The sequence below is a fragment of the Calonectris borealis genome, chromosome Z (assembly GCF_964195595.1).
Source record: "Calonectris borealis chromosome Z, bCalBor7.hap1.2, whole genome shotgun sequence".
Taxonomy (NCBI): domain Eukaryota; kingdom Metazoa; phylum Chordata; class Aves; order Procellariiformes; family Procellariidae; genus Calonectris; species Calonectris borealis.
Window position 1 is genome coordinate 70,778,288 of NC_134352.1, and position 18,828 is coordinate 70,797,115.

The following is an 18,828-nucleotide window of genomic DNA, read 5'->3' on the forward strand; positions in this document are numbered from 1 at the left end:
ACAACAGCGGTACAGGCAGACCTTTCTTGGGAAGAAATAATAGTAGTTTTTTGTAACTATTCCCTTGCAATACACTCAGTGACAGGAAAAGCAGATAGGAGTCTCATAAAGCTGAATAAAAAGAATAATGCTATTGACAACATTTATAAAATGAATTGTACTGATTAATAAGAAAAAGTAGTAGATCTTAGGCTATAAAGAATTAGTCATCAAACTAATCTGCAAGAGGAAGATGTCTGGACCTGATGTAGATTTAAATTAGCATCTGGATCCAGAAACATCCTGAGGAGACACATACATTGCTTTTAGCAGCAGATTAGATACCTGGTCACTGAATTCAACTTCAGATAATTATTAAAAAACTGGGACTGCATTGTGTCCTTACCCTCAGTTTTAAAATTCTGAAAATCCAGCAACTATCTGCCACATTTTACCTTTCAGTTTTCCTTCATCATCTTCATCAGGGTGTAATCTTTAAACGTGCTTCAGTACCAGCACAATAGGAGAACATGATTAAAATTTTATTGGCCGTAGGTGGTTAATTTGGCGGGGGCTTTTTTTTGCAAATACATGATTTTAAGTTAATAGCAATGATTTCTTGCATGTCTATGTCATACTATCTTCTACAACACAGAAAATTAATGTCAAAGGCTATGGGACATCATTCATCATCTTGTACCGTGGACCACAAAAAATAAAGCAATAATACGGATCATCTCCCCAGGCTCATCTTAGTCATTTTGGCACCCTTTTTTGATCAGATCTGTGAAGATGTATTAAAGATAATAAGATCGCTACTTACATCTGCGTTTATTGTTGACTACACACCAGAAAAACAATTGCAAAAACCAGTTCTGTGTTTACCATTACGATACCAAACACGATATCTGTCAGAAAAAAACCCCCCCACCACGTGAGTGCAGGCTTACAGGCCAGCAGGTTGCAGCTGCCAGGGAGCAGCAAGGGCAGGCTGCTCTGCAAGGGCGGGTGAGCCAGGAGCCGAACGTGACAACAAGGCAGGCAGGACAGCGACCTCGCCGACAAGGGCATGCTCTCACAGTGCCCAAACAAAAAAGGAGAGCAGGGCCAGTGACGGCAAGCAGGGTCAGCCAAGAGTCCGGGTTTCTGGACAAGTCTGTAGCGATGAGCAGGTCGGAGGTGAAGCTGGGAAGTCAAGTCAGCGGCTCAGGGTCAGCAAGGGACGTAGCCAGGCACAGGCACAGCCGCAGCACTGCTCAGGCCACATTTGAGCACAGCTCCCAAGTGAAGGGGAAGAGGCCACCGAGGAGGCTCCTCGCAGCTCCTCGTCACACAGCTCTTCTCTCTGCAGCCCCATCCCAGGCTACGTGAGCACCTTGTATCGGACCCGGCCTTGTGCACAGGGAGCTGAGCCCCCAGGGAGCGGGGAAGGGGTCTCAGGGTGCGCTCGCAGCCCTAACACGAGTTCCCAGAACGAGGTGGACTGCTTCACCTCCTCCTGAGCGCCTGTTCTTCCCTAAAGCCGGAACAGTCCAAGTACCCCCATGTCAGGACACATTGTGCCACCAAGGCATATAATAAGAGGCTGGCGGTAGGAGCCCGTTCTCAAGTCTAGAACAAGGACACAGTTCTGGTTTTGTTTTTGTTTTTGTTTTTTTGTAATAGGAAGGGAAAATAGGGAGGAATTGAAGTTTTAGATTCCCAGAGCAGAAGTTCAACTTTTCTAGCAAGAAGTCCATTTGGTCTGCAGGGACAGAAGATAACAGTGTGTCTACATGATGTAACTATGCATCACCTATTGGGTTTGCGTTTTGTCAGTGTGTTTTTTCAGAATTACAAATGGAACTGGCTTGTACACGGACTGGCATGAGCTTATCAGAAGACTGCAGGGTAACACGTGCAAACAAAACTTCTCCCAATTTCTCAGTAGTATTTCTCAATCTTTGCACTACAAAGAGTTATACAACAAATCTGTGATTTTACATTATGATAGCAGAACAGTTACAAGTTCAAAACATAGAACAAACACGATAGGAGTTAAGACTTTCAATGACAGTTTCTCCCTTTCTTTTGCATTATTTTCACTTGCCCCTGAGATGGTGGAAATAACATGGTTTTAACACCCTGATACTGTGTGAGGTGAGCAAGGTGTTGTCCTCTGCTAGCTGTAGCAATCCGATGTCACAGAACCTGACACCGGCTGCTAAGGGAGTACATTCCTTTGACTCGAGCAGTGTTTTACAACCAAATTACCCAGGCTTCAAAATTCGTGTGTGACTTTTATCGAGCAGTTTCCCATCTGCAACAAAGGCTTGTGCTCCCAGTACTGGCAGGGAGGACTCCTCTGGGGACGCTCGTAACCTGCGCAGTAATGGATTAACTGGATATAAATCATCACAGGGCCTAGAGCCTACAGAGGCTGGCGTGTGAAACCCATAGATTAGCTAATTGTGAATTTGCCAAATAACGCCATGAGATACAGCTTGGCACACTCTTGATGTAACAAGCTGGGAAGAGACTGTTTGGGGAGGACCCGGGGCAGGCAGGACTGGACATCACATCCTCCGCGAGGCAATTTCGGGGGCAGAGCGCCTGTGCGCGCCCCACGCCCCCCGTTCTGGCCCGCCAGCGGGAAGGCCCGCGGGTCGGTTTCACAGGCAAGGGAGATGTCGCAGGCCTCGGCCGTGGGGCTGCGCTTCCTGAGGCTCCACGGCCTCTGGAAGCCCCGCTGACCCCTGCCCGTCCCGGCCTGCGTCTCACGGCCCTGCCGCCCCCACCAGCCTCGGGGCTCCTCTCAGCCGCTGCCGCCTCCCAGCCCTCCCCGCCCGCTCTCAGCCCCGGGCGCCGCCGGGACCCCCGGGCCGGGGCTGGGGCGACACGACGGGCAGCTCTCGCCAGGGCGGGGCGGGCCTTGCCTCCCGTTGCCAGGCAACCGCCTCCTCGCCTCGCCGGGGACCGGCAGCCGTCCTACTCTCACCCGCGGTCGGCAGCGCGCTCCCATTGGCTGCCCCCGCGCTGCGCTCGGCTCTCATTGAGCGCCCGCCGACTCTGCCGCGTCTTCATTGGCGCGCTGCCCTCTGGCCACGCCGCGTCACTTTCTCACACCATTCCCCCCGCCTTCTCCGCCAGCTGCGGGCCGGTCTGCGGGCGGGACCTAAGCGGTGGCAGCTGTGATTGGCGGGAGGAGATGCCGCTCAGGGCGCGGGCCGGAGCCCGGGCGGCGGGGCTGTTTAAAGGCGCCGCACGCCGGTGGCCTGCGTTTTCCCCCCGTGCGTGGAAACGGGCGAGGGTGCGGAGCGGCGAGCGACACCGGGAGCCATCGACTCCGACAGGTGAGGACGGCTCGACCGTGGAGGCCCTTGGGCTGAGCGGCGTGCGCTGTCGTCTCGGTTGCCTCTCCCCTCAGCCGCGGCGGGGGACGCGGAGCCGCGTGGGGGAAGCACGCGTGGGGCGGCGGGGCTGCGGCACCCCGCGGAGCCGCCCGCGGGGCTTGAGGCTGGGTCGGCATAGCTGGGAGCGGCGTGTTCAGTGGATGCAAGCGCGTTTGAAGTGGTGCCTGCAGTGCGGCGGGGGGGGGGGGGGGGGGGGGGGAGGGAGGAAGAGAAAAAAAGAGGAAAAAAGGCAGAAAGAAAAAACAACAAAGGCGTGTCTGCGTGTCTCTTAAGGCAGGTGTCCGGTCGCACGCCGCGCCGGGCGCTGCCAGCTGCACCGTGGAGCATCGCCCGTGTCGCGGCGGGGCGTGCCGCGCTCCCTGCCCGGGGCAGCCGGCGGGGCCAGCGCCTCCCGCAGGAGCCGCCTCCCCGGGGCGGGGGCCCCGGCTGCTGCTTCCCGCCCTGCCGCGGGGGAAGCCCTCCGTCTGGGTGAGCTGCGGTGGGCGGCTGCTGTGGGGCGCTGCCCTCGCCCCGGGGGCCACGAAAAAGCTTAAAAGCGGCGGCGCCCTCGGCGTGTCCCTTAATCGCCACTCAGTGTCGCGACAGAGGCGCCCACCCAAGCCGGAGAGGACGGGACGGCCGTGTCATCCACGCCACCCCCACCCCCCACCCCCCCACCGCGCAGGGCAAAGGCAGCCGGGGGATGCCACGCTCACGCACGGTCCCTGCCGTGCCGAGTGTCGCAGTGACCTCTCGTGGCGTGGCGAGGTGACACCCGGGGGTGCGGGCAGGGCCGGGGAGCACCCCCTGATGGAGAAGCGGGTCGAGCTCTCCGCGACTGCGCGCTCCCCGCGCATGCGCGGTCCTCCGAACCGGGAGCCGGCCATGGGATTCCGTAACGTGTAAGGGCCGGGACGGCGGTCGCCTGAGGTGGGGGAGGCGGGAGGTGATCGGACTTCGCGTTGTGGTGGGTCCGCGCTGCGGTTGGAAGGCGGCGGGACGTCCTCCGCGCCACCCCGGTGGCTCCTCGCCGTCTCCTCGGCCGGGTCACGGGTAACCTTGAGGCGTTCGGGGGGGCCCGCCGCTCTCAGCGCCCTCAGGGAGGCGGCGCTCGGAGCGGGGCGGCGGTCGCCTGAGGTGAGGGGCGTCGTGACGGGGTGGGGTAAGGGGGAGGAGGTCCCGGGCGAGCGGAGGCGAGAGCGTGAGCCGGGGTGGCAGCGGGGCGGGCAAACAACGCGAAGTTGGTTGGTTCGGGTGGGATCGTGGCAGCGCGCTGCAGTTTAAATAGTTTTAAATAGCCTTTTTCTCCCGTTTACGCGTTTTAATATGAATGAAGGCTACAAGAGAAACACTTTAAATAATAGGTTACTTTAGCTACGTCATAGGTACGGCGGAAACTTTATTAGAGGCAATCAAAATGCGTGGCGAGCCATGCGCTGTTACTTCAGGTCTTAGGTGAGACTGGACCTGTAGCAGAAAACGCGTTTGATGTTTTCCTACCACTTGTCTTAATACGCATCCTGTAAAGTCGCCATTCCTGCAGAGGAAGGCGTTATTCCTTTATAGGGCTCGTCGTGGTTTTATGGAAGAAGGTGGGTAAGGTCAGTGTGGTGGTCCTTGCAGCTGGGCGCAGAAGGGACAAGTACTCTGCAGGGATGTAAGCAAAAGTACAGGTAGATGGTGCCTGCCTGGGTAATAGGGATAGGGTTAAAGTGATAGGATGTAGTATATCCTAGAATGTAGTGTATCCTCGAACGTAGTGACAGTAAAGTTACGGGGTTAAAATAAGAAAACTTGGTCTATCGGGGAGAACCCCTGCGTGTTCATCTCGGCCTGTGAAATATTCCTCCAGGCCTGGCGTTGGGAGTTCCAGTGTTGCGGAATGCCAAAATAGAGTATGCCTAAAACAAACAAACAAAAAACCCAATCAAAAATACGAAAAACCCCACCACACCAGAAAAATTTCTGCGATCTTCATTGCAAGTATAAACAAAATGGAGCAATTTGGATCACTTTGTTTAAAAATAGAAACAATTTTGAAAAGTCCTGGCCTGTTTTAAGGCAGAGATTTCCTGGTGAAGATAAATTTTAAACTCAAGTTCTCAGCTAGCAACATTTTAAAAAAAATCCAATGTTTCTAGCTTGGTTGCGTAAAATTGAGAGTTTGCCTATAAGCAGAAATAGAATAATGAACATTGAGACTAATTTCTCAAACACTTAAGCGTGTGTTTTGCTTCAGCGAAATAACTGGGGCTTAAGTGACATCTGTTAATCTCCAGGGGTGAAATTTGTATTTTCACTTAAAAGTGCTTCTTATTGGAAGTTTTGTAGCATTTTATATTGATGTTTACAGTATGCTCAGGCCGAAGTCTTCCTGGAGGCAAAGGCTTGCCGTTTGCAAATGCCCTTGTAGAATACCCTATAAACCTACAGAAAGTGGAAGTAGGACTCTCAAAACGGATGTGAATAAATGAGCTAGTTTTGTGGTTTTCTTTTTTTTCTTAAAGATCTGCCACGATGCCTGGGTCTCTTCCAGTGAATGCTGAATCCTGTTGGCCCAAAGATGTGGGAATTGTTGCACTAGAAATATATTTTCCCTCTCAGTATGTTGACCAGACAGAGCTGGAGAAGTATGATGGTGTGGATGCTGGGAAATACACCATTGGGCTAGGCCAGTCAAAGATGGGGTTCTGCTCCGACCGGGAAGATATCAATTCTCTCTGCTTGACTGTGGTTCAGAAGCTCATGGAGAGGAACAGCCTTTCCTATGATTGTATCGGGAGATTAGAAGTTGGAACGGAGACAATAATTGATAAATCAAAATCTGTAAAGACTGTCCTGATGCAGCTTTTTGAAGAGTCTGGTAATACGGATGTAGAAGGAATCGACACCACCAATGCATGCTATGGAGGCACCGCTGCTCTTTTTAATGCCATTAATTGGATCGAGTCCAGTTCTTGGGATGGTAAGTTCAGCGTATTTTCTTGAAAAGTTACCTCATCTTCTGGTTTTGAATAGCCTGCTTTATAATGACAGTGTTCATGTTTAACCATATAAAACCCAGAGGGTAAACTATTTTTCTCTTCTGAAGCCCTTTTCTTAAATGCTCTGGGCATTTGCCTCTACTTCAGTTACAGTGCAAAAAGTAATGACATGGCTAATAATCGCTGGTCTTTTGCTTTAAATTTGGGTGGCTGCCAGGAAATTGAAATATGGGGGAAAAGTCAGGCTTGAAGAGCCCCTTAATCTTGGGGTCATCTCCTCTATAACCAAAGTCTAAAAATTGCTGATGGATATTGAAATGTGCTAGATTCTTGGCTGTTTCTCATGGTTATTTCTGTGTGTTTTTGACAGGACGCTATGCACTTGTTGTTGCTGGAGACATAGCTGTGTATGCCACTGGAAATGCCAGGCCAACAGGTGGAGCTGGTGCTGTTGCTATGCTAGTTGGTCCAAATGCTCCGTTAATTTTTGAGAGAGGTTAGTCCTGTGAGAAAACAAATACCGTTCAGCCAGATAACTGGATCCGTTCTGAAGCCTGTCTCCTGGTTTTTGTGGGTTGCTGGAGGGCTGGATTAACTCCCACTAATGTCAGAAATTGTACTTTGTCTCCTCTTGCTCCGGGCTAACTTGGCCGAGTCACGTTACAGGAGGCAGCAAGGAACAGTTAGAGATGCTCCTGTCTGTTTATTTCCTTGGGGATTCCCCAATAAAATTGATAAAGAGTGGAGTAGAGCTGAAAAACACAGTGCTCTACTTCCAAGGCAAAATGATGGAAATAATTCATTACTTGTGTTTGTCATGCTCAGTCCTACCGTACTTAACAAGCAATTGAGAACTGTGTGAAACATTACCTTAAAGGGTCTGAAGTGCTATGAAAATCTGCTTGACTGGGGCCAGATATTGCTTGTTGCCTCTCGTGTGCTAAGTGATGTATTCAGATTGACTCAAAGCAGCTGAATAAAGTAATTTTCAACTTTTGTCAATTTCTGTCCATCAGGGTTGCGTGGAACCCACATGCAGCACGCGTACGACTTCTATAAACCAGATATGGTCTCTGAGTATCCTGTAGTTGATGGCAAACTGTCTATACAGTGCTACCTCAGTGCATTAGATCGCTGCTATACTGTTTATCGCAACAAAATACACGCCCAGTGGCAAAAGGGTACGTAGCCTCACCTCATGATATTGCAAGATCTGGCAAATACTGTAGTGTGTAACTACACAGACGATGTGTTTTCAAGTTTTAGCATCCAATCTAAAGACTAGTATGTAGTCCCTTTCTGTGTGTTCTGAAGCAATTGAAATGTTTGCTCTCTCCCACAAGAAATGTCTTATTTCTGTTCTGGTATGGCTAAGTACCTGATCATCAATAAGGAGTAGTCCACAGGCTTTGTTGGTGTAATGTACAATACCTTGCTTAAGTGTGTTATTATGTTTAGTAATTGCTTGACTCGTAATAAGTATAGGTGTGAAGATTAGATAGTTAAGTGGATTATTTATTATGTCAAAATGCTGGGTAGAAATACAGAGATTCTGTTAAGCTTATAGCTTTTTCTTCTAGAAGAAGGGCAAACACTGCTAGTTGGGGCACAAACCAGTAAAAAACCTAATTTTTAAATAGAAGTGGCAACAGTATTTTAAATGAACTTGACGGCAGTAGTCTTATGGTTGTCTCTTGTATGCTGATGTGTTATGATGACTGGTATCCTGCCATCCCCCTGTTTTATTTTCATAGTTGAAGCGAGTACTAAACATAAGTTGTAACCCAATGTTTCTGCCACTTCCAGAGGGGACGGACAGACGTTTCACCTTGAATGACTTTGGATTCATGATCTTTCATTCTCCCTATTGTAAACTGGTACAGAAATCTGTGGCTAGACTATTGCTGAATGACTTTCTTAGTGACCAGAACCCAGAAACAGCAAATGGTGTTTTCAGTGGTCTGGAAGCTTTCAGGTGAGAATGGCTGCTGTCTTCCTCATTCACATAATCTTAATTTGTTAAACATCCAAGGTGTGTTTTTACTTTCTGCTATTTTAGTAACTGTTTCTGAACTTTTTTTTAATAGGGATGTAAAACTTGAAGATACATATTTTGACAGAGATGTGGAAAAAGCTTTTATGAAAGCTAGTGCAGAGCTCTTCAATGAGAAAACCAAAGCTTCGTTACTCGTATCCAATCAGAATGGAAATATGTATACCCCTTCAGTCTATGGTTGCCTTGCCTCTCTTCTAGCCCAGTAAGCATAAAATTGGAAAAAACGTCATAGCTTTTTATATGTAAGGTCATAAAAGGTTTTTGTTTCGAAAACCCTTTTGTAAAAGTACCATCTAGCAAACCTTTTCGTACTAGAAGCAGCAAGACTAAAGTTAAAAAATCATTCTGCACACACAAGCAGTTCAAGTGACAAGCAGATTCAAAATTTCTGTGTCAGAAGCTGATCTGAAACAGCTCCTCACTGCCTTCCAAAGGAGGATCTTATTTGTAAGGTGGTGTCTTTCCCCAGCCTCAACCTTCTCTCTCCCTGCACTCCCCCTTCATCCCCCCCCCAAAAAAAAAAACCCACTGCAGTGGAAAAGAGAATCAGAATGCCTTCTCTGTTTCACTGTACTAAGGAAAGCCAAGTTAAATTAGTATTTACTTAAGAATTTTTTTTTTTCACTAGCAGACTTTTACAAAATCATGTTAAGTTTAAATTAAACCATTCATCTTGGATCCTTTTTTCTTTATTCTGATTTCGCCTTCCAAGATGTGGTTGGTCATTTTAGGCTTTAGGTCACTTAAGAACAAAAATTGCCTGCCTTCTAGATAATCATATTCTGGGCATTTCTTTGCTCTGTTTTGCTTAGGCTGCTTTGGAACTCATCACAAAACAGCAGCGTTTGAAATTGTGTTTTAAAAAGTCATTGTTTATGCACATAGCATGCTAAATGTGTATTGTGGTTGATATAACTTGCTGGCTGCTTTTTCTAAGCTAGCTGTAGTTTCTAGTCATTTAAAATTGGCACCTTGGCTTAATTCTCACTTTAAACAACTGCTGCTTGATTTGCAGGTACTCCCCAGAGCAGCTCGCAGGACAGAGAATCAGCGTGTTCTCATACGGCTCTGGTTTTGCTGCTACGCTGTATTCCGTCAGAGTTACACAGGATGCCACTCCTGGTGAGTGAAAGGAAGAGATGTTAATTAACTCCCTTGCACAGCTCACCTCTAAATGCCTTGTTCCACTGCTCACCAGCATAAGTAAACCTACAGAACAATGCCTAATGACAGCAATGCTAAACTGAAGATGTTCCTGCTCCAGGGAATGTTTAAGTGTCTCCTTGGGCAAATAAACCATATTCTTTAAACTCTGTTAACATTTTGATTGAGTAAGTGGGAATCTTTTTAAATGACTAAAAGTTCAGCTTCTGCAACGCAAAATATTTTGAATGGGTTTGAAATGTTAACATGCAGTTCTCGACACTAGTGTACCTTACATGATGGTTTTACATTGTAGGTTCTGCCCTGGACAAAATAACTGCCAGCCTTTCTGATCTCAAAACAAGACTTGACTCAAGAAAATGTATTGCACCTGATGTCTTTGCTGAAAACATGAAGATTAGGCAGGAAACGCATCATTTGGGTAAGAACTTCATAAATATAAATCATTCCTAGTCTTATAGCAAAATGCTCATCACTTAATTCACCTGACTTTAAATAATCAGGGTGTAGAATGAAGGAAATGTCCAACCCTTTCTACTTCTGAATAGCTCGTGTTCATTGGCCCAATGTGGCCGAAACAAAAATGCAGACTTGTTTTTTCTGTCCTGCCACGTCCAAACTGCAAAGGCCTGTGTTGTGTAAAACTCTCACCGGGAACCAACTAACGGTGTGCTACTGGCTTTTTTACAGCCAACTATATTCCACAGTGTTCGGTAGAAGATCTCTTCGAGGGAACGTGGTACCTTGTGCGCGTGGATGAAAAACACAGGAGAACTTACGCGCGGCGCCCACTCATGGGTGATGGACCTCTGGAGGCAGGAGTTGAAGTTGTCCACCCAGGCGTTGTTCATGAGGTGAACACTCACCACTCTTTTAAAGTTTGATATAAATGGTGGAACAGTTTACGTGTTTATCTTAGCATGCACACATATGTTAAAAGAGGAAGTGGTTTAACAAGTTACATTAAATACTTTGTTAACATATGTAACATACAAGCCAGAAGTAAAAAATTGAACATTTCATCGTATCAAGAATGAAGCTGCACAAGAACGAAACAAGAACAAACTGGCTCTTTTCACATAATCAGTTTGCATGAAGCATGACGGATTTGATTGACTTAAGACCAAGCCGTCCAGTGTAGCATGAATGTTGTTTGAGAGTTGGACTAGCCATGAACTATGAATGTCTGTGAACTAGAAAACTGTATTTAATGGTGTTTTTTTTTCCCTTCTTCTTAGCACATCCCAAGCCCTGCTAAGAAAGTGCCAAGAATCCCTGCAACAACAGAATCTGAAGGCGTTACTGTTGCCATTTCCAATGGGGAGCATTAAGATACCTCTGTGAGGTGGGGAATGAAACAAGGTGTGAGGGTAGGGTGAGAGAGAGAGAAAAAGGATTGCAGTAGTGCTGAAGTGTCAGTGTACAGTAGTACTTCACCGGAGAATGGAAAAACTGTTTAAGCTCCCTGAAAAGGTTTGTCGTAAAATGGTGTGCTGATATTTATACTATTTTCAGAACACTAAAATCATGAATATACTGGAGATGGAGGGACTTGCCAGGGGCTGTGTGGATTCCTTAACATGTCTGAATTTTTTTAATTGCTGAGTAGTAGCTGTAGTCTATTACAAGGTCTTTGTACATAGAAAAAAGAGGCTCTTCTGCTTGCTCTTTCCATGTAAAATGACTTGAAACCTACACTGTTAACTTCTACTTGTACTTAAGCGTGTGGCAAAATAGTCCAAGCTTTTAATGTTAGGGTTCTCAGTGCCTTGACAGTAAGCAGTCAATCTTCTGAATACTGCACTTCTCTTTCCCTTTATCATCTTCCCTTTCTTCTCCCAGTCTACCTCCCACCACCCCATTGCTTTGGGAAAGGTATAGAACCAAGTAACATCCATTGCTGGAATTGAATCTCTCTCTCCCCTGTCAAAATGACTGGATCAAGAACAGCTAGACTGACAGGTGGTTTTCTTCCAAGAAACTCTGTGACCAACTCTGCTGGTTACTACGCAATTCCTCCTAACGTCTCTATTATGTGTTTTATACTGGCATTATAAAATCACAGCAGCCTGGGAGGAAAAAGGAAAAAGAAGGAGGTAGTAATTTTTTTTTCTTCTAAAGAAACAAAAAGGTTGCAATTCTTGAGTTCATTGATTTGGCATCTTTCAGGATTGTTTGATAGAAGTATGTAAGGCAGCAGAATTTTCAGATAAAACTTCCAGATACTATGGAGCTGTTCTAACTGGCAAACAAAGGAAGGGAGGAAGATCACTTTGTCTGGAGCTCTGGCCTCTCACTATTCTTTATATAATGCATTTCTGAAAGACTGTTTCTAACTTTGAATTTGGCTTTGTACTTTGAAGTCATTTTCGCTATTGGTAATATTGTAGAAGTGGGGTCTTCCCCCCGCCCCCAAAACATGCAAGCTAAAAGCTGTCCATTTTGCAAGTGGTAGATATACAATGCTAATGGAGTCCGTTCCGGTAGATTTTTAAAGCCCAGATTGGAAATTAACTATGACATGAGCCTTGTAAGCTTGTAATATATATTTAAATTGAGCTAATGTACAGAATGAAGTTTTGTTGAATTTATTTCTTTGCTAATTCTCCAAAGCTACATTATCTAATATAAAGTAGCAAAAACTGATTTGTCTGATAAATTGCAATTTTTTTTTTGGTGTGTAATGAAGTGTTTGTATCGTGTCACTCACTAGGATTTGATAACTTGCTGTATTTGTACAGTCAAGCCTTGGTAAAATAGTTGTTTATTATAAATTGATGAATACTAATCAGTTTGTTCTGCTGAAAAGGATGGAGCAATGATGCATGACAATAGTGTTTGCAAGTATTTCGGTTTAGGTTGCCCTTGTGAAACTTCCCTTGGCACCAGAAAAACAAATCGCCATGGAACAAAGTCCATTGCTGGCAGTGGACAAGCCTAGAAGTGATCTACTGGCACAAAGTTAACCACAGGGACCTCGCGGTCTGTGAGGCTGATCCTTTATTAAAATAAAGTTTGAGATATTTGAAACCTGTTGGAGTAGTGTGGACTTGTTGGGTTTTCAGTATGCATTTTTTTTCTTTAACAGGAAAGAAAGAGGAAACTGGCCCTTTGAAAACCTGAAGTTGTGGGTTCACAACCTGTGTGGACCTTGTGGATCTTTCATTCCATTCCAAGAATGGAAAGAAAGGGTTGCTAAGGCTGGTGCAAAGCCATTATTTCAGGGCTGTGTTTCAAGATAACAGTTTCCATATGAAAACATCTAAGTTTATAGTGGAGGAATTAATTCCCAGCTTATGAAATACGATTCATCTTTATTACTCTCTTGTGAAATACGGTGTTGTTTTATCCCCCTCAGAAAAACTGTGAAGGGGGATCAGTTCTTGCTTTGTACTTGCCTGAGCCTCACTGAGTCCAGTTTCCCATGGGTGGCTTTTCAAGTCATTTTGTTGCTCATTTACATTAATTACTCCTTTTAAAGTCAACTGAGCATCTCATCAGTCCCCATAATAGATAAGGCATCCTGCCCGTAAATTTGAAAGCACCAGCTGTACCTCTCTAAACCTATTGGTTTACTTGTCTTAACTAAAATCATACAGGCTCTACCGCTTAGCTTAGGCACGTCCACTAGGCCTGTTCAGAGAAGCACAGCTACTGCGCTTTCCCACCGTTTGCATTTGAGCTGATGGTGTTGAAGATTAAAGCACAAAATAAGCGATTAAAGCACAAAATAAGCAATTAAAGCTGAAGATAAGAGTATCTACACCTTGGTGTAGATGGTGAGGCTCAGAACAACTGGAGTTGTCAGGCTATCCAACTTTTAACTTGCAATGGTCAAGTGTATCAAAATCAGGTTTTTGCCACCTTTTGTTGCCAAAGGAGTATGGCAGGAGTTACTACAAGCCTGTAATGCTCAATATATAAGCACATTTTATTATTGGTTGCATTCAGCTTACTGATACCCAGTGCTTTACTGATACCTAGTGCTAAAGCAAGAATGTGAAACTACATGAGTTTTGGAGTACACTTAAATCTTTCTTTATTAGAGTGCAACTGGAGTCCAAGCAGTCGTAGGCTGTCAGACTCATGCAAGTAACAGAAGGTGTCAGAAGGTTAATAGGTGGTAGCCCAACCAATTATGCACTAGGAATTACAACCACGTGTGCGGGGTTAAAGCAGCATATCCTAACTTGCCTCTCTGAATTCTGACAAATCAGGAACAGTGGTCAACAACAGCACTGCTGTGTCTTTAAATAAAATAAAATGTATATCAGAGCTTTTTTAATTTCATCATGTTTAATTTGCTGAAGGAGTTTTAAAGAAGAATTTGCAGTTGTTTAGATTATGGTCTGGTTTCTGCTTAAACTTAGTTCTCTGCAAAAACTCTCCTGGTTTGCAGCGGTAAAGTTGTGTCAAGCTAAGGTAAAACTTTTTAAGAGGTTAGCTGTTACATGCCTGTGCTGAGAATCTCCCAAGTGTGTTAAATGCAATACTATTTGCTCTTTACTAAAAGGTCACCTCCACTAATGATCCCCTACCAGTTTCACTTACTGGGGTTCTTGCGCTGGCTATACTGTGACTTGAGAAACGCGAAGGAGGTGAGGCATTTTTGGTTTATTCAAAAATTACAAAAAATGTCACACCAGAACTTGTGAAAAGTGAGTAAAACCCTTTGTTAAATGTGCTGAGTTAGAAAACCTGCAGTGCAATTTATAAAATAGAACACAGCTTGGATGTGTGCTTCACCCCGCTGTACGAACTGATTCCTCTCCTTAAGTCTTGATCTTTAGGGTCTGGATGGGACATGATAGGAACACATTCAAGTGCCCTCTTCTTCTGTACTTTGTGCAAAACAATTCTGTAGACCCCTGTGATTGAGCTGCGTGCATCTCTTCCCTGGTTATTTTGAATGTGCTCTTCTGTGATTCCCAGATCTTGCAGAACATTTTTCACTTCGATTTCTTCTTCTTTGAGTGCACTGATGTCTGATAAATACTTTGGATCCAGTTTAAACGGCTGTAAAGGTTTGGGGTACTGTATTCCTTGCATCCATTCACTGTTCATAATAAGTTTGACAGAGTATCGTTCGGTTGGTACTGGCTGAAGGACTCCTTTTATCAGTTTCTGACAAGTTTCTGAGAGGCAGGGAGGCAAACTGTACGTCCCTTCAAGAATGCACTTTTTCAGTTTGGCCACTGTATCTGCCCGAAATGGCATGATACCCGTTGTCATGAAGTACAGCAGGATTCCCAGGGCCCAGATGTCTACATAAATGCCAACATACTTTTCATCTCGGAAGAGTTCGGGGGCAGCGTAAGGAGGGGAGCCACAGAAAGTATTTAAAGTTTCATCTCTTTTACTTATTGTGCTGAATCCAAAATCTCCCACCTTAACACAGGTGTTGCTGCTGTAGAAGACGTTTTCTGCTTTCAAGTCCCGGTGAATGATATTATTCTCATGCTGTAGAACAAGAGGAAAATTTAGTATTAGCTTGTTCACAGGACAGTTCTCAAGTGACTAGCTCTTATCGTGGATTGATTACCACACAGGAGGAAGGGAGTTTTCTTGGACGAAGTCAGAAATAAGCATTGCAATGAAACTGAAAAAAAGTATTTAAACAATTTTAACTTAATTCTCTACTGACACAAAAACAATAGAGTAGGTGAAGAAGATGGGAAGAAGGATGCTTTTTTTTTTTACGAACAGCAGTCTCAACTTTACAAACTACTTTCACGACATAGATTTGTGATGGCATCATGGCTAATCCTACAAGACTACATATCTTCGTGTGCAAAATCTGTACCTTTTCAGCGTTCAGAACACTTGCTTTTGCAATTACTACATTTCTGTAATGATGTAAGTAACAAAACACCATTTCCTTTTAACTAATTCCATATATTGTAAGCTTCTGGACTTACGACGTGAAAGCTTTTAGTTCACCGAGTGAAGGTAATCACAGATAAAGTAAGAAAGTTGCTGCAATTCTGTTGTGTGATCTGATGTCCTCTGAGGAACTAGTGTTGGCAGAAGAAAAGGACCACAGACTTGTGCCTTGTGGTATTTCACGTTGCTGAGGACACCAAATTCAGTGTCTTCTAGTTTTAGAAATCGAAAATAAACACATACGCTGTAACTTGTACTTTTTTCCCTTGGAAATGGCAGTAGTAGCCAAGGACTCAAACTGAATTTGCTTTGCTTAGTGGCGATACACCTGTTTTGATTAGGTAAGAGTTTAACTTCATCTTTGAAATAACTAGGAGGAATGGATGTGTTTGAGCACTCTCTGCTCTACCCTTTGAAGTAACAAGGTGCATGTATCTGGAGGCAATAAGGAAACCCTTCGGCATCCTAAGATTTTTAAACTGTCACCAGTAACAGGCAGGGATATTCTGTCCTTGTGTGGACTGGCAGCAGTGAGATGTGATTTAACCTGGATTTGATGGCTTAGCAAAAGTAAAAGGTTTTGCAGAAGTCTGTGTGTACAAGTGAAGAGGTTTGCTTGGTAGTCAGGTTTAATGCTAAGAAATAGATGCGATCTTGAAATGTAAAATAAGTTCCAGTAGCTGCAGAGTACCTGTCCTATGGAAAAGGTGTTGAAGCTAATCCGTCACTTACAGTAGATACGATCATTTTGTCAAAATACATAAAAAATGCGTACTGTTTATATATGCCATGAGCAGTTTGTAATGCATTTTCTAGATGTCTGACCTGGGAACATCCTTGCTTTTGACTTTGCCTGAGGCTATTACGTGGCAGGAGAGTATGAGCCACCGGAGGGCACCCTGAGCCAACTTCAACGAATACTAGTTTTACCTCTCAAACTTGCAGAACAGTCTTCCCGTGTTTTTATGCTGTTGTTTTAAGTAACTGCAGTTACTATACAAGGTTCAGACGAGATGGTACTGAAGTAGTTAATTGCTTCTTTTCTGCCTTTACAAGATGCTTTGGGCTCTACACAAATAGCATCATCCTAAATCCAGACTTAAGACTAGGCAAGGGGAAGTGACTTGCTGGGTGTTAACTCCACAGATTTGTGCCAAAGCAAGGATCAGGAATTAACTGTCTTAAATGCCAGTCTCCCACATTCATTAATAAGCAAGCCTCTTCTCTGGAACACTTTCTTCTAGGAGAAGAGTGACTGATCTTATGTTTTGAAATAGGTGGAGGGAAGAAATGAAGCTTTGTTAGCTGGTGCCTGCAGCAACTTAAAGCAGACAGGAAAATGCTGTTCCTGAAGGGATGGTTCCACCCACCAGGTGCTCCCAGTTCAGTCTCCTCCCAAAAGCTGTCAACAGAGAGGCAGTAAGTCAAGGTGGATGTGAAAGCTTTCTCTGATACCTTTAAGACAGCTCTTCTCTAGCTCTTTTGCTCTTCAGAAATGTGGGCCTGAAATCTTGGTATCAGTAAACCTACTAGTTGAAACCCAAAAGATACATCCACAAAATCTGCTAGAATAGTGAGGGGCAACATGCCTGTGGAAGAAGAGCAACTTACCATGTGCTTCACAGCAGACACAATCTGGGAGAAGATTATTTTACACTCTGTTTCTAGCAGCTTCCCTTCTGTGCTGATTTTAGTGAAGAGCTCCCCACCTCCTGCATACTCCATCACCAGGTGCAGTTTTGAGAGTGTCTCCACCACTTCATATAGTCTAATGATATTTGGGTGGTGTAGTTTTTCCATGCTGGATATCTCACGAGATAGCAAACGTTGAGTCTTGCGGTCTAGCTTTGTCTTGTCCAAAATCTTAATTGCAACTTTCTCTGAAAAGAAAAATGCTTTTCTATGTTGTTGATGCAATAGGTACAAATGGTAGGACTACTTACTTACAACAATGCTGGCCTACAGAAGGGCAATAAAAGCTCACCTCTGATCAGTACAAGCTAAGCTGCAGAGGCCTACTAAGCCCTGTAATCTTTCACACACACCCATGCCCTTTCCGTCTATGGCATCCTACTCGCTGCTGAGGTAGCTAAGGGCTGGTAGTGTATTACAAGGGCTAATCAAATCATCTGCTGTCTCAGTGTGCTCCACTGACTGCTGTCAGGCTCATACGTGTCTGATGGCCACAGTTACAGCATCTGCTTTCAGTGTCTAAAGCTGGTAAAGAAAGCCTGCGCTTTCTCTTGCGTTGTTAGCTCAGTCCTCTTCAGATGAGCTAGGCCTGAGCCCGGTACTTGCAGACCAGTGCCGGTGTCAAATTTAGGTGCTTTGTTTCAGAGCAGACAGACGAACTTGGGGGTAATTTAGGGGCTCTGGCTATAACCCTGCAAGTTTATAATGGAGAGGGGTTTCTAAGGTGGTGCGACTTACAGAACTCTTCCCTAACTTCTTATCCCACACCCCCACAGATTCTCAGTTACCAAAATCAGTGTTGTAGAGGTTTGTCTTTCTCAGGGTAGCTGTGCCAGTTTTTCCAACACGTTCGTGCATGAGTAGTTCTTGGTACTGTACAGAATACAGGAAAAGTACATTTTTATGTCTGTATGCCACAGTGGGCCACGAATGCACATCACACAGAGATTTTGTTCTGAGGAAGGGAAAGAAACAGTGAAGTAAAATAAGTTGCAGGGATTCTGTAAGACAGCAAATCTAGCTGTCTTACACTGTCCTGGTAATGCAAAGCTGCAGTTAAGTTCTACATGTTTCTGTAGCATACCTACAGTGAAGCCAAGGGCCACAATATACATCTGCAGCTGCACCACATCACCAGGCTAGCTCAGAGCAGTATGCACAGGTCAATCACAATTGCCCTTATGTTTCTGTGTTAATTGGTAGGTTATGGCTTTTGTCTTCACTTTATTGAATACAGCTGGTATTTGAAGGATCAGCCTGGTTAAAATAGATTTACAGTGGCTTTGTATAACTTGTCAGGATAGCAAAATTAAACTGGATCATAAAAACAACTCTTTATTCCTGGGAAGATGGTTTTTTCCCAAGAATATCTTAGTCAAACGTTCACAGTTTTTTTAACAATTAATCACCTTTATCAAATCTTTCAGAAAAAACTCCACCTCAGTTTCTAGTACATGGGGGTAAATTAAAAAAAATTCAATATTGTTTAGTTGTTGCTTTAAGAAAAGAGTGAGAAGGCCATTACACTTGTACATGTGTTCCGGTATAAAAGCATTCAAAATGTTTTTACTTAATATTATAAAGTTATTTAACGCAGTGTTTCAACATATCTAAAGGAAGTGTTAAGGATACATAAGCATATATCTCTGTACAGATCAAGAAAACTCCATGTTTGGTATATTTACCTTTCTTAGTAACA

General features: G+C 44.7%; 2 protein-coding genes across 6 annotated transcripts in view; one reads left to right on the forward strand and one right to left on the reverse strand.

Annotated features, from left to right (window-relative positions):
• The first annotated feature begins 3,209 nt into the window (after positions 1–3,209).
• Positions 3,210–18,703, forward strand: HMGCS1 (3-hydroxy-3-methylglutaryl-CoA synthase 1). Of its 5 annotated transcripts, none has more exons than XM_075137504.1 (11): positions 4,167–4,252; positions 5,858–6,315; positions 6,705–6,830; positions 7,351–7,515; positions 8,141–8,309; positions 8,422–8,592; positions 9,406–9,512; positions 9,850–9,975; positions 10,245–10,408; positions 10,793–10,899; positions 16,715–18,703. In XM_075137504.1, exons 1-10 carry the CDS (start codon positions 4,206–4,208, stop codon positions 10,883–10,885), a joined length of 1,626 nt encoding a protein of 541 aa, XP_074993605.1. In that variant the 5' UTR covers positions 4,167–4,205; the 3' UTR covers positions 10,886–10,899; positions 16,715–18,703. The 5 variants fall into 5 exon arrangements, with proteins under 5 accessions (XP_074993608.1, XP_074993604.1, XP_074993605.1 ...); XM_075137505.1 differs by lacking the exon at positions 16,715–18,703 and adding an exon at positions 12,643–13,283; XM_075137507.1 differs by lacking the exons at positions 4,167–4,252; positions 16,715–18,703 and adding an exon at positions 3,210–3,311 and having other exon boundaries at positions 10,793–12,588.
• The window catches only part of NIM1K (NIM1 serine/threonine protein kinase), a 31,311-nt gene continuing 26,636 nt past the window's right edge, over positions 14,154–18,828 (reverse strand). The window contains 2 exon segments of the mRNA XM_075137508.1: positions 14,154–15,014; positions 17,049–17,317. Coding sequence (XP_074993609.1) covers positions 14,265–15,014; positions 17,049–17,317 — 1,019 coding nt within the window. The 3' untranslated portion in view covers positions 14,154–14,264.

Coding starts and splice junctions, on each gene's coding strand:
- HMGCS1 (XM_075137503.1), top strand. CDS start 4,161: ATGGAGAAGCGGGTCGAGCTCTCCGCGACTGCGCGCTCCCCGCGCATG. Junction 8,593..9,405: donor CTTGCCTCTCTTCTAGCCCA/GTAAGCATAAAA, acceptor CTTGATTTGCAG/GTACTCCCCAGAGCAGCTCG. Junction 9,976..10,244: donor GCAGGAAACGCATCATTTGG/GTAAGAACTTCA, acceptor GCTTTTTTACAG/CCAACTATATTCCACAGTGT.